Source organism: Triturus cristatus, chromosome 9 (genome assembly GCF_964204655.1).
Source record: "Triturus cristatus chromosome 9, aTriCri1.1, whole genome shotgun sequence".
NCBI lineage: Eukaryota > Metazoa > Chordata > Amphibia > Caudata > Salamandridae > Triturus > Triturus cristatus.
The window spans coordinates 1,156,456,876-1,156,472,400 of record NC_140592.1 but is presented as its reverse complement, the minus strand read 5'-3'; the positions used below and the strand labels follow the sequence as shown (position 1 = coordinate 1,156,472,400).

Genomic DNA, 15,525 nt, shown 5'->3' with positions numbered 1-15,525 from the left:
GAATAGGACTGTACCTGCCTTACACAATGCTGGCTCCGTCCCCCTGTGGTGTGTCTGGGGCCAGGGCCTAGACTAAGAATGGGGACTGTTGTGCACTGCTTAAGTGCCCCCCAGAACTGGTTTGGAGTGGGCACAGATCCCGGTGCCTGGGGAAAGAACAAAGACATTTGTAGTATAAATATTGGGGCTGTGACCCCGTGTCTGTTGGACTCACTGGACTGGTGTTTACTGGAGGACTGCTGGGTGCCAGGAGGAACTGCCAAGAAGGACTGCCCTCTGCTGGTGGGCCCTTAAAGCTGGCCTGCCTGGGCTCAGCTTTGCCCTGTAGGACTTTGAGGACTTAGCGCCGGGCTGAGCGCTCCATCTTATTTACCCTTTAATCCAGTGCTGATGAGCGCCCCGCTTTTCCTGCACTCTGTGGTCAAGAGCAGGTGGGGCACTTCACTTTACATAAGTGCCAACGTGCTTTTCGATGTGTGGGAAGAGTGCGGTGTCCACACACCCGAAGCGTGAAGCCTTTCCCATTTTTGTCCGCTGAGCCCGAAAAGTGGGTTCTTGTTTCAAATGCGGCGAGAGCAGCGAACGCGAACAGGAAGTCAGGGAGCTGGTACGCCTGGTTGTGGGCGGGGCTCTAATCCAGGAGGTGTAGAGCCCCATGTGTTGCCGGTGCGTGGGGGCTCCACCCGAGGGCGCGGGGATTGCGGGACCTCAGGAGAGGCCGACTGACACAGCAGGGAGAAGCTTTCCAGGCTCCCGGAGTGAGGGTGAGATCGGAGGGGCTGACTGAAGGGGAATCAACGCCTCCCCTTGTCAACACGGAGGTAGCCACACCGCGGAGAAGCGGGCGGCCGCTTTTTGGTCATCTCTTTGTTCTCCAGGGGGGGACGCCCCTTAGGTCTTCCCGCCCTAAGGGGCATCGCGCTGACCTTTTGGGGGAGTAATGACGAGACTACCCGGACATCAAGGGCACGGGACACAGAGAAGTCTCCCATGTATTCAGCTGGCCTGCAGCTGCACTGCATCACTCGCCGCAGCTGCCGAGTTGGGACCCTAGGTTCCACATTCCCGCATTCCCTGTGGTAAGAGGGCACGTGGCCCAGGAGCCTACGCAGGGAAAGACAGTGGCCCTAGTTTTATGGTGGTTAAGCCTACTATGGGCATAAGGCTCCTAATGGGGGGCACTTTGTCTTCGGTGGCATTGCGGGGCGAGCCCAGGACAGGGCTCCCACTTAGGAATAAGCATATGTTGTGCCCTGATGTAAGGGCACGTGGCCTGTGAGGTGCCCTAACGGTGATGAGGAGGCCGGGGCAGTAAATATGCCTTCTAGGTGAATAATGGCTCCTTTAGTTATGGGCTATGTGCACACTAATAATGTTTACTAAGGTACACTGCTGGGTATGATGTTTCTATAATGTGCACTGCGGATGATGTTGTATACGCATAACCTATCATGTAGTGTAGGCCTAATGTGGGCCTGATGTGATTATGATGTTTTGCATAATATGCTACACTGGGTAATGCTATGGTGTTCATAACTAATGTGTTTATACTAAGTGTTTCCTTACCAGTAGTTACTGGTTGCTTTTGATAATTGTGAGTTCTGATGTTACCAAGGGGGTGAGCAGGGGTTATATTCAGTGTGTAACTCCCTTGTCCTGATGAGAGTGGTGGTTTCTGCCTGACTTAGGCGCATGACCTAGCCAACCAGAAATCCCATTTCTAACAGTGAGGTTAGCAATATCTCCAAAGGATGCGAGAGGTTGTGCACGTACCACTCCAGAATGGCACATTTAAGACATTTAATAGAGGCAATTCTTGTGTCAGCACCCTAGACGTAGCCTTAAAAGTCTTGTTGCTTCTTGGTCCTAGCTACAATATATTTCCAGGACATCATAGTGCGTACTAAGGCTGTAGACTGGTCTTCTGTGATGTCTTTGAACTGAAAACCCTAGATGATAACAGCACATCTCTTTGTCTGTGATCATTATCGGATCCCCTTCCTTTTTCATAAACAAATAGTGCATGGGGTTGATTGGCAGCATGTCAGGAATACTGGAGTTTGTGCTCTCTGGAGATTGTGTCCAGTTTCACAGGGACGTAACCACATTTCTCAAACTCTAGAATACAAGTATGCTATGGGTCAGCCTTGGAGACTAGCAAACCGCCCAGTGGCGGCTGGGGACGTGAAGGAGGGTGAAATCACAAGGTAACACAGATCAGCATTGGTCCACTCAAGTGATTAGGGTAGGTCAGGTTAGCTCCTCCTTCCACAGATAGTAAACTTTGCTTGCTGCCACTCTGAAATTCCTGCTCCAACTTAAAACACTCCACATAATCTAGGCTTTCCAGATCTTCAAATTCAGTTCCAGGACTGTATCCAGGTCACTTGAGGGTCTACTTATGGGCTCCTTGCTTCCATACCTTGATAAGCCCTTGTACTGATACTCACAACACATTGTATCCTTTTCTACACAAGTATACTTACATTGAAGGTGCCTTGTTTTAAGAATAACGGGGTCACCAGTCAGTCCACTGTAGACCAAGGGTTCTTGCCCATTGCCTTCCACCAGACTGTGCTCCTGACATCAGCGGAATGAGACACTATTTCTTGTATTTCTTGTCGCTCTATCTCCAGTCCCTTTTTTCCCCTGATTAGTCACTTCAGATTACTGGGTTCATTACAGATCTTACTTGATGTGACTCAAATGGAAGGAGTAGGGTTAGCATTGTTATCCCTGGCCTGAATTCTAGTGAAATCCTGGCACAGCCTCTCACTCAGGCTGTCTGCTGTTTAGCACTAAAAACAGTCTTTATCCTACAACTATTAAAGAATACCTCTTACCTTCACTACTAGTTACCCTAACAAACTTGAAAGTGGAGCCACCCAAAATACCAGCACAGAAAAATGTGAGACACTCTGCGCCCTTACTCTGCAGTTTAACTACATTTCGGCATAGATAAGCTTACACAATGCATAGATCCTCTGTTTTGCATATCTAGATGTCTAGGTACTTTGCCTCACAGCCTTGAAAATATTTTAACATCAGGCCCTCTGCTACACACATGGCAAACCCGAGCCTGTATAGAGAGGTTTGTGGTGGGTTGTCTTCCCAAGATATACCAATATTTCTCCGCCCCCCCCATGATGGAGCCAAACGATTAATTGTAAAGCACACTTGCTAAAATATATTGGCTGCAAAACAGTAGCTCTTATGAAGGAAGGAATCCTATGAACTGTTGCTAATGTCTGGCATAATGCTCGAGAGCAGCATGTGTCTGCGGCAGCAACCCATGCATGCGTCTGTAAGAAGATTGTCGTAAACAAATACAAGAGCAACCCATTTGCTAAAGGTATTATCATATGAAACAGTCTATATTGTACATTCTGGTGATTAATGTTCTACTGAGCAGAATATAATAACATGAATTTTGTGGCCCTCTCAGAAATTGTTGGTAACTATAAGTGAGGTGGATGATTTCACATCTAATACAAAGACGTTTTAGCCATGAACAGATCACGCACAATTTGAGCGCATTTTCTAACTATATTTTGTGTAATGTTCACTGTATCAGGTGTCTGGTGATCTATGTAGGGTTGACAACTCAACAAGTGAAAAGAAGGATCACATTGCAACTTTGCTGCACAGTAACTCCTAGCCTAACACTTCACTGAGAAAGGCCACATGGAAAAAGACAACAGATGGCAAGTGACTGAAGTAGCCAGGAACCCACCCAGAGGCGGACACCTTGAGGAGATCCTATAGAAATGGAATCGTAAATGGATACAGCTGTGAATCCATCAGTGATGGACTTGACCAATTTTTATCTTTGGTTGTAGACTTTTTTTAAATTAACTTTGCACCTTTTAGAGTTGGCAGAAGGTACTCACTCTGTCACAAACATGAAGAATATCCTGTCCGCCTTATACAAGTGCATTATAATATATTACACTTGTATAAGGCGGACAGGATATCTGCCATGATTGTGACTGAGCACCCATCAGCCGAACTCTAACTCATGCCCCTTTTCTCTTCTTTGCTATCACTTATGTGCTCAATTGTCTTTGTATATGCACATTTATTCTTGTACTGACATGTTCCTGTTCCTTTCATAGTTTATGTTTCAGAAAATGAATTCCCGAACTCACTTATTTCTACGTAGTCTTTTTCTACGTAGTGCATCAAAACCTGCCCTTATCCGCCTCATAAATGTTTTTACCGATCTCTACCAAAATTATTGTGGGTGCGCTTCTCTGCAGCTCAGGGCTCGTTTTTGGGTCTGGCGGACAGTTTCCCAGAATGCGGACATGGCACACCTTCACTATTAACAAACACAGCGGAACCAGTTTGGGTTCCAATCAAACTGCAGAGCCATTTCAGAAACTGAATGAATCAAACCAATCAAGTTCTCCATTTTATCTTCATTTAAACTCCGTGCTTACTCCATTACTCTTTTTCCATATTCCTTTTATTCCATGTTTTCTTCAATTCATTTTATTCATTCACTAACCATGCCAGGCTTTTCACATCAACGAAAAGGACACCAAATAAATCCACATGTTGCGTTTTTATTTTAAAATAACCCAAATCATTTCGGGAAGCCATCTTTCCTTCCTCAGGGGTATCTAAAATGCAGTATTAAAACAATTTTCATGGAGATTGCCATCATCGTGAATAGTACATTTAGACATCGACCATGTATTTGCATTCATTTGCTTGACTAGCTCTATGTTGAACTCATTAATACTGTATGCACCCCTCATAGTGCTAACCTGATACATTCATCATTGTTACATTGTCCGGGGCTGGAAATTCTACACCCAAACCCTTGGGTAGGCTCACGAATATCTTCCATTGGGACCTCCCATTTCATAATGTTATCCTTCCCACTTCCACCCATGTTCTGCAATTGCTTTTGCCTAACAACGGTCTTACTGTAACATAAAAGCTGTCTTCATTAAAAAGACCCGAATTCACGTCTATCGTAGCACATTCTAAAGCTGAAGCGCGTTCCAGATCTTAACATTTCCTGCTCCATGGCGTGCCACAGCACAAACTGAATTCGCTGTTAATAAACTCTTTAAATGGAAGGCCTTCCCCTTCCCCACACGTGATTTATCTCATGCGTGATTTATCTTCACTGTTGCCAGACAGAGAAGGTCACTCTGTCTGCTATGAGTTGTGGGCCACTGATTCTAGGCCCTTATGGATATCTGCTTCTGCTCCGGGTCTCACCAATATTTGGTGGGTGAGTTCGAGAACCTGAGTTATGTGCATAATTTAAGAGAAGAAACTCACAATATACAAATTTTGCTGTACCCTGAACTTCTGATTCCCTTAGCATTCAAGCCATAAGAGTAATTACTGCTTAGATCATAGACTTGAGCGGCTCACTCTTGAATTCGCCTGAATAGTTTAGATGCTTGTGCTAATTTTATTTCAAGTACCCTGAATACTTTATAAATCTACCCTTACAAGTGTGTACCTATTGATTAGATTCCTCAACTGGGTGTCTCATTTTTTGTGTACTTCATATTCTCTTCCGACACTTTTCTTTTAAGAACAACAACATGCTTACCTCGTCAATTTCCAGGGGTCGGTCACCTTCATGTGGCTTTACAACCAATGCTCTAGCACTCCATCTATTTAGAGAGCAACTTCCTCATGTGTCTCAACTATGTCTCGATATATACGCTTTGTTTTTTGCGCCCTGGTGATGACCTCAGAAAGTATTTATTGTGGTGGAGGTGTTGTCGACTTCACAGCCAGAAGATTAGGACTTCGTGTGCACATTCACAGACCATACTGAGAATTATGAATCGCTAATTCATCTGACTTTACTGGAATTTTTACTATTCTCGGTTTAAGGGTGATCACTGAGGACACTGAGCTCCTTGCCATTTCTATCTTGTTTTGGATGAAGCTTTGGATGATGATCACATACTCTGTTAATGACTAAATACCACACACAACTCAAGGCAGCTAGCTGATATGTCTCTATCCCATTTGGGTTTGAATTAATTACATGGCGGATGAAAACATTGAAATTCTCTGCATAGATTAATGTAGCAATTGATTTGCTTCATATTCACTGAACATGTTATTGAACAAGTTAGTGAATAAGTCCATTGTGAACCAATGTTTCTTCTGATAATTGGAAAACATTAAGCAGTTCTTTCGCTCGGAGGTCTTCACTGCTTTTTGATCTACAGTGTTTACCAGTATCCCCTAAAGTCACTCGGTGCAGTCTGAGCTTTTCAATTAGTACAGACAGCGACACACACTGGTCCACGGACGGGATTAATAAACCTAGGAAGAGAAAAGCCTTTAACTAGCACCATGGGGCATTTCACATCTTCCCATGTGCTCTGCCTCACCACCCGAGTCAGTGGGCTGGCCATAAAGACAGACAGACAGACATACACACTTACACAAACGGTAAATATCTGCCAACCTACACGCTCTTGGATGACTTTGGAGCTGCAGCTTCATGCATTGTGTGCTCTCAAGCAGGTCATAATTTAGGAAAAACCAAGCCCAGTTTATAAGCACACAAATATCCCCCGAGGGTATCAAGAGACAAAGAAAGGATACAGAAAGACAAAAACATACAGTCCTAAAATCTTCAGGGCTGGTTGGGAGTCCACAGTTTAAATCGCATTAATGGATGCATACAAATGTATTTTGGGGGGAAACCCCTTCTTCACCATGTTCTGTTTTACTGTCCCAAACTCTGTACTGTGGGGGGTGGTAGAAAATGCTTCTCTCAAACGTGAGCAAAAGTCACATAAGATATACAGGAGCCTGTGAAACCTTTCTGAACTGTAATTCATCCAAAAGATGATATAGGGAATACTCCAGTGCGATGAGTATATTGTATTTCTTGCTTATAACGCTCTTTGAATGTTTAATACTCTATTTTTCTAATAGCACGTGCAATAAGGGAGCATTAGGAACAATGAAGTACATAGATTATACCAGGTATATACCTCTGTTCACTCTTACCCATCTCAGCGAGGCTGGTGAATCCTGGGACTGCTGGAGGAGGCCTCTGGCCCTTTGCCAGATTTGGAGTACTTGATGACCACTGCTTGTATCCTTCCATCAGTGGTTTAAGGCTTCCAACGAAAATGGGGGGAGGTAAGAAAAAGCACTATTAATGCTCAAGTTGCACACATGATGCATGTCTTTACTAACAAAGCACAAGGTGACTATGCTATTTGCTCTGCATTGGGCATTTCATACATATATTTAAATAATACAATTTGGACAAGGTGGATGTAATGGTAATGAAAGTCTCCAGGGACAAAGAGGGATTAAACAGCATGCCAAAAAAGATGGTGACGGGACCAGAATATCTGGGAAAAGCGTTTGGTGGGGAGGTAGGTGCAGAGGTGGCTGGAAGGTAGATTTGTTGTGGTGACTATGAGGAACGACACACCTGGGCACGGCGAATATCATGTAAAGCAGGCACATCAATTCTGAACAATCAACATGACAACAAATAGTTTCTTAAAGACAAATCTTGAACCAGTATAAGTTGACTTAATTAATTTTTTCATATTTCATTTATTTTTTTTATATAAAAAATATATATATCCCAATTCTAATACTTTTTTTTAATAAAAAAACTTTTCTTCCATTTTTTTCAATAATTATGCATGTTTTGTACATACTGATAGACAATTGTCGCACACTGTCTATACAGGCTCTTCCATAATATCGTCCATATGGATCGATGTGTCTCTCTTGGGCATCTACCACACCTACAAATCTTTCAAGTAAACTGTATGCAATAGGAGAGAGACAAACATTAAAGGGCACATGATTGCTCACTTTACGATTGCTGACAAATATGATAAATTTAGACTAAGTGCCTTACATCTTTATCCATCTTGGGTGGTGTATCTGAACTACCATTTGACAGTGGCCCATTGATCCGCATTCATCAGTATACGTTGTGGATGCAGGAGTTCATCCATAGAGGGCCAGTCATTTTGAGAGCATAATAAATTTGAAAGTAAATACACAGCAGCAGTGAAATCTCCATCTGTTTAACATTGTGTGGGTCTGTTCCAAGTCTTGAACACCCAATAGTAACTACTGTGACGGAGTCCTGACAAAGGCCTATGCCGAAACGAGCGTTGTATGTCAATATGCCGCCAGTCTCTGCACATCACAACTTGACTCTTGGTTTTAAAAATTGATTATTCGGTCATCGATATCAAAAATAAGTTTGTATTGTGATAATAATGTGAAATATGACAACTGTATATGATCTTTTGACAATTGTCTATCAGTATGTACAAAATATGCATATTTATTGAAAACATGGAGAAATTTTTTTTTAATTAAAAAAAGTATTAGAATCGGGATATATATTTTTTATATAAAAAAAAAGAAATAAAATATGAAAAAATAAATTAAGTCAACTTATACTGGTTCAAGATTTTTCTTTAAGAAACTATTTGTTGTCATGTAGATTGTTCAGAATTGATGTGCCTGCTTTACACGATATTCACCGTGCCCAGGTGTGTCGTTCCTCATAGTTGTATTTTCCCTGTCAGGGTAAGTCTATCCGATATTCAGGGGCCCCGTTCTTTCCCAAAAGATTTGCTGTGGTGTACACAACAAAAGCCATCCAAGAGAACTTTGAGGCAGTCAGAGATCCATGATTGAGGTCTAATGGGTGACAGTGTGTCTGATCTCCCAATCCTAATCAATTCTATGAGTCAGGACATCTGCAACTTTATACATTTATACATTAATTATTATATATAAACATAACAAGTTACACAGTTTCAGAAGGAGAGAGTGTACTGAGGAGAGAGGTTTCTCATAGAGAGGAATGGTCAGCAGTACAAATACTGTCCACTTCTCAACTTAATGATAACGATTTTACTTCATAAATGCCCCAAACACAATAGTTTTCTTTGGTGTAAATAGAACATACTGATTCTTCTGATTAGCTGTGCCACCTCGTGAAAATTTTTAGCATCCTTGTAAAAAGAGTATTATGAATGATTTCATATACAATATGTTTTTAATTTTTTTAAAATATTATTTTATGTGATAATGAAATACATCCTATTTAGTAAACTGTGGTTTGTTTTCATTATGATTGCAGCCCTGAGTACATTTTGCTATGTTATTGGAACAAAACGGGTTAGCTGTTTTACTTTTTACTATCATGCTTACAAAGAATATAAAAAGGGATTTTAATTAGAAACTTGCATTCATTCCAATATTTTGTGTTCTATGGTGTGCTCGCCTCAATTTGGGCGATTAAACAACAACTAAGTGTTTGAGTGGATGGAGTGATGCAATGGCGATGTCATACACCACAGGATGGAGGAGGTGAGAGCCAAGTGTTTAAAAGTTTTGGGACTGAAATAATCAGATGGAGCACATGAACAACTTAAAGCTTAATGATATGGTAAAGTTTAGTTGTCCATGAGATGTGGGGGGGAGATATTGGCATAGTGGGATGGGGAAAAGGAAGTGTGCTTGAAGGTAGCCAGGGCTAAGAGAAGTGAGGGAAAGGTGACTCAGATGATTACGATTTTGGATTAGAATTAGAAGGCAAAGTCCATGGCTGAAATGAGTTAGCGAGTGATTGATTGATGGTCCTGCTGGGTGCAAGGATGCAAAGATGAAAGCTTTCAGACAGCATACACAGGGAGTGAACTGAGGCTGTTTCGTGAACAACCTGGATCGTCTTACCCATCTTCCTCGACATTGAGCTCCTTCTGGCAAATTGAACTGGGCCCCCACGTTCGACCTTTCTTCTTCAAACAGCGCTTCTCTTCTTTCTCGCTTTCATCTTTTGGAGGAGTAATACTGCTTTGACCCCATGCCTTGTTGTTCTCCCCTGGTGTCACTGTAAGAATTAAAAAAAGTGCTGATGTAAGCTTGGAATGTAAAATGTGCTAAACAAGAAAAGGTTAACTGTCAAAGTAAATTAAAGCTTGACGAACAGGTCATTATTAATTAATCTACAGTTGTTGAAAAACTAGAGTCACCACATATCCATACATTTTCAGCAGCTGGTGACCACATTTGGGAAATATGGGCCTCTTGGAATTAGGAACATTGTAGGGTGCATGTACAGGATTAGACTCAAAGTGAGCTGGATAATTACAACGGTAGTGATGTAGATGTTGTAAATGAATAGGACTGTAATACTGTAGTGAATATGGAAAACTGAGGGAGGGAGGGAGGAAGAAGGCAGAAGTAAGAAGAGATTGGTTTGGGATAGTGGAAGGGATGAAGACAAGCACTAGCACAGCCAATAGGTCTCGCCTTTGAGATTTTTTAAGTGTTTAACCATGCGGCACATATTCATGGGTGCTGTGCCGCCAGGGTTTGAAGAGCTATACAATTACTATTACACTGGGCCATGCGGTGTGGTTCAGGAATAAATGCCTGCCTCAGGAAACATTTAAGGACACATTCCAAGGCTTTTTAACGCACAGACAGAAAGACAAGTGCCTCAATGCAAGTCAACAGCACTATAACATTCTGTGTGCTACTACATTAATAGAGTATTGAACAGTCTAAGAAAAAAGCAGTGAAGTACTTTCCAATGGCAGAGACGTCACATCCCTCCTCCCCATGGCCCTATTTACTAGGCACCCTTCTCCAGAACTTTCAAAACACTGCTCGCACCATCTGTTCACCAGTAATTCCTCGGCCCCGCCCTCTGTCCCAGTCCCCTGGGTATAGGTAGAGGGGAAATAATGACTAAACAGGGGCGGTGTCAATATCACTTAATCTCTGTGCACCTAAAAACAAAAAATTAACCTGGCCTTGTGTAATGTACCTGGCACTATTGTAAAGCACTTCAATACTTTTGATTCAGTCGATTTTGTGCTCTATAAAAATGCCCCCAAAAATTTATCTGACATTGTGTAATGTACCTAGCGCTCATGTAAAGCACACCAACACCTTCGGGTCGCTCGAGTTCATAATATATAAACAAGTGTTAGGGAAAATGCGATGGAAGTTGCCCAAGACTTGCCCTTAACTGTGCTGCAAGGTTGGGCTGCTGAAGGTCCGGTGACCTAGTCTTGCTAAAGCAACAAGCAGCGAAGAGGGAGGGGTTTGGGGGAAGTCCTCACACTTTCAAGTCAGAGAAAATTAAATGGTGAATTCAAAAATAGTGCCTGACATTTCATCTCATATTTGAATGGCACAGGGAGATTGAGTGATGGGTGCTGAAGCTGAACCACCGAAGATGGGCAAACAGTGACACAAGCAGCAATCAAAGAAACAAATAATCCCCAAATAAACACAAGCACAGAAGTATAATGTTAACAGAAATTGGGCGGTGCTCTGTGGGAGGAAACCAAACACAAAAAGGAGAGGCAAAGAGGAGTGATTAACCACTAGCAAGCAAGCATTTTTGAATGACAATCGAAGGGACAAATAAAAAAGCAATGGGTGGGCTGTAAGCCCACAGACTGAATACAGCATGTCTCGAAGAGACAGCGCATGCTCCTCCTAGTCTCAACCTAAAAAGGAGGCAGAAGAACATATTTGGAACATGTGCAGACCAGAAGGTGATGAAAGATATAGCATAGATGCCAGCAACAGAGAGATGTAACAGGAAAATCAAGGTGCAGCCAAGTTGAAGGAGTTTTTATCATATTAATCTGTTGGAGGGGTGTGTTGTATTGCACTGTACGTTTTGTGGGATTCAGCTAGAACCTTGTAGGTTTCTGTTAAAGAAGAAAAACATTTTGAAATGCCTTTTGTGATTACTTTAGCCTGTTAACTGGTCAAAAGACAGTCATTTCAGCTACAGTGCCTCAATCCACATTCAGTATTCTCTCCTCATCTTCATTTTATGCCAAGCAGGTGTAATTAAAAGTAAAAATAAAAACATAATATGGATGATGGCAGTAAAGAGAAATGGTATAATTACACTGGGGGTGGACAAACTATTGTTTTCAACAGACCAAGAATAACAGTAGCATGATGGCAGGAATGACTATTTAAAATGCGGGCAACGTAACCACAGAACAAAAGAAACATAGGTGATATGGTGCAAATCAGTGAAGAAACAAGAATAAACCCTTTTAGGAATTTTAATAAAGGGGAAAAGTGTAGGGTTTCGTGATGCACTCACCACATTCGAGCTTGAGTCACTTTGTTGGTGCCGACTACTACTTCCTCAAAATCCACTGTTATTGACTGCAATGAGTCTTTCTTCTACGAATCACGCAGATGCCACAATCAACTACAGGCATACAAGGCGCAAGATGAAACTTGTGTGTGGGACACAGGTAGTACTTCGACTCGATGCTGGAGAACCCCAGCCTTCATACAAAGGCAGTCCACGACTGGTTGCCTCAAACCCGCATTCAGCAGCCAGTTGGTGAGGTACAGGAACACATATATATATCTGAGCATTGAAGGTGAGCAGTGACAACCGCCATCAGTTTTTTGAGCACTCGAGGGGCCGAGGTGAGTTCAAAGCACGCCACAGCAAACTGGAAGTCTTCCAACCCCACCATGAACCTCAGCTAATGCCAGTGAACTGCAGGACAGGTATATAAAAATACATGTCCATGGACGCCCTCCAGTGTGCTAGGTTCAGAGAAGAAATAACCGGATACAGAGTGAGCATCTTGAATGTGTCAATCTGCCGAAAGGCATTCATTGGGTGGAGGTCCAGAATAGGCCTGAGGCCACCATCATTCTTTGGGAAGAAGAAGAAGCACAAACAGCACAACTCTCTCTCCGAAGTCAGAACCTACTCCATGGCACCCTTAGCCAGCAGAAAGTTGACTTCTTGCAGTAATATTGCAGAATGGTCTGCTGACATCAGAATGGGGTCCTGAGCCGGCATGAAAGGGACTGGCATGTAACATGGTACCATAGTCGAAGTATGGACCAGTGTCGTCGCTGGTCCAGGAGTAGGCCACACTGTGTCAGTTGGTGCTGAGGGAGGGTCTGCTGCCAGAAGTTCAACTGGAGCCTCTTTTGGCTTCATAGCAAATGCATGCCAGAGAGGGAGAGAGACCTATGAGTGTCTGAAAGAGCTGCAACATGGCCTCTTTTAAGGCTGCAATCTGCAGTGTGGTTGACAACAAACTACAATATTTGGAATGCACTGGTACCAACTGCAGGCCAGGACTGGAGTCAGAAGATGCTTGCGGAGTATGACCCATTGATTGACACGCTTGCACCAGATTTACTGTGGCGGGATGTAGTGAAGCTCCCTTTGCCTTTTTGCACTTATGGCGCGTCTTCAACAGTGGCCTCTTATGCATGAGGTGCACCTATCACATGAGTTTGAGTCATGACCAGAGTCCAAGCACCAAAGGGATGCATCATGCAGAGCTATGACTGTCATATGCTTCCTGAATCCAAGTCACATACATACTTGAATGTTGTCCTAATACGTGTTATCCTTACAAGATGAAATTGCAATGCTCATCTGATGACTAACAGGAAAGCATCCTCCCAAAGTAAGAACCATTAGACTTAGGGAATTGCCCTGTGAAAAATAAAGACAGACTGCAATAACGATAGGAAAATATTTTTTCTTAAATCCACAAGTTGGCTATTGTCAATACCTAGTTGCGTTACAAAATTGTAGAGGGGTGATCTAATCAGAAGTCCTGCAATTCAGTGACTCTGCTAGCTCAATATAAGGAAGACTGAAAACAGTGTTCAAATTCACACACTAAAATCAATCAAATTAATATCACTTTTTATTATCTGGTTTTGCAATACAATTTCAATTATTTTAAAGGATGCGCATGTTCATTAGGGGTTTTGGCTCTCAGGATCAGATTAAAAGTCCGGGTAAATTTGTTCTTGATGGGCATGCAAAGCCTCGCATGAATTTGCCGCAATATCCCAAAGCACAGAGGACAAATCAAGAAAGACCTTCCTTGAATTTTCCCTGAACCAAATCACAAGCATTTCAGAAAACTCCAGCAAACTGAGTTATGCAAAGTCGCTTTCAAATAAACGGATTGCAGACCTGGGGCCAGGACTCAAGAATATAGGACAAGGTTTTCCTTCACCGCTGCTGATTGGACTCTACAGTTTCTCAACCCTGCACCAAGCAGACGACTTTTGAGCATCTACAGTGCTCTCAAGTAATTGAAAGTCAACAAACAGACCTTTGTAAAACTTTGAAACAAATATGTAGACTGAGCATGCAGACTGTTTATAAGTATGATAAAACGTAAGACTAGATCTAGACAGTTGCAGGCAAAAGCAAAGCCCGTCATCGGACTGGAAATCCTCACTGCAATATTAGGCCAGTAGTATCCAACAGCAAAGTTAGAGGCATATTTACAAGCCCCTTATGTCGCTCTTGCACCACGCAACACAATTTGGAAAAAAGATTTATGTAGCTGGGTTCATAAATGCAATGCAGTGCAAATCGCTGCGTTGCATTACTCTGCGCCAGGAAGGCATTTCCACGGAGGTTGAATGGGTGTTGCCATGCAACACCATGGATCTTGATGACTTCCCAGATTTTCCAGAAGTGGTAGAGAACGTGCCAAAATCCTATGCCTCCCCAGGTGAGGCATAACGAGGAGAATTATGTTTATGTTTTCCTAGTTTGTTCCTCTTTCTATGTGTGCTGCATTTCGCAGCACACATAGAAAGAGGAAAGCCTCAGGGGATTGTTTTAGTGCATGGAAGTGCCCCATCCTACACAGAGTAATCCTCCGTACAATGTAGGCACCCTTGCACCATGGTGAAAGGGGCCTGCGTTGGTGCCAGGCTTCCAAAAGAGCTCCAGCGCAGGAGAAATGGCAGGAATTGCCCGTATTGCCGTAAATACAGCGCATTGCTGCCCTTTCCCCGTCATGCAGCGCAGCAAGGGGACTTGTTGCGCTGCACTGTGTGACTTGGCCATAAATATGGCCCTTAATATAGTCAATGTATCCACTTATTTCAGTCTGTACAGCTTCAGCCAATGAGTGGAGGGTCAATGAACTCTGCTCAATGCTATAGTTTCAACTTCGAGGTTTATTTATTATTGCTCAGTTAATTAAAACCATTGCAAACAAATAAAACATTAGACAACATCAGCAGTAATGCAATACCAAGCAATATCATAACACAATTATACAGTGTCACCTTTAATGATAGAACCTCACTGTTGTATGCCATTCAATGCACAGATAAACTGTGATGGCTCAGGATTGTAAGCAGAATAAAGAGACACACAGCAAAAACAGGAGACATGATGGGTTAACCTCAGTTTAGAATTCATACCTAGTCCAAGGGACAGTCCATATAATTAAAGCCTGGGCCTGGGCCTGGCTGGAGAGTTCGAGCAGGGTGTGCAAACAATGCAGGAGCACTGGGGAAGGGGGTACAAAGTCAAACGATGGAAGGCAGCAACAAAAATGCAAGCAAAGTGCACATCGAGACAGATCTTCAGTGTTTGCCTACCGCCTTCGTGGTCGGAGTCACGTGACAACGTTTTAAAAATCACAATAATATTCAGGGAAGGGGGTGGTCAAGGTCTCAAAATAAAATGGAGGTGCC

The 15,525-nt window shown here is 42.8% G+C and overlaps 1 protein-coding gene across 1 annotated transcript in view; it reads right to left on the bottom strand.

Annotated features, from left to right (window-relative positions):
* The window catches only part of MAP3K9 (mitogen-activated protein kinase kinase kinase 9), a 412,289-nt gene that overhangs the window by 82,242 nt on the left and 314,522 nt on the right, over positions 1 to 15,525 (bottom strand). Inside the window, exons 8-9 of the mRNA XM_085627122.1 lie at positions 9,724 to 9,880; positions 7,006 to 7,118 (exon numbers count right to left, since the gene is read on the bottom strand). Of these exons, the coding sequence (XP_085483248.1) occupies positions 7,006 to 7,118; positions 9,724 to 9,880 (270 nt within the window). The remainder of the gene's footprint in view (positions 1 to 7,005; positions 7,119 to 9,723; positions 9,881 to 15,525) is intronic.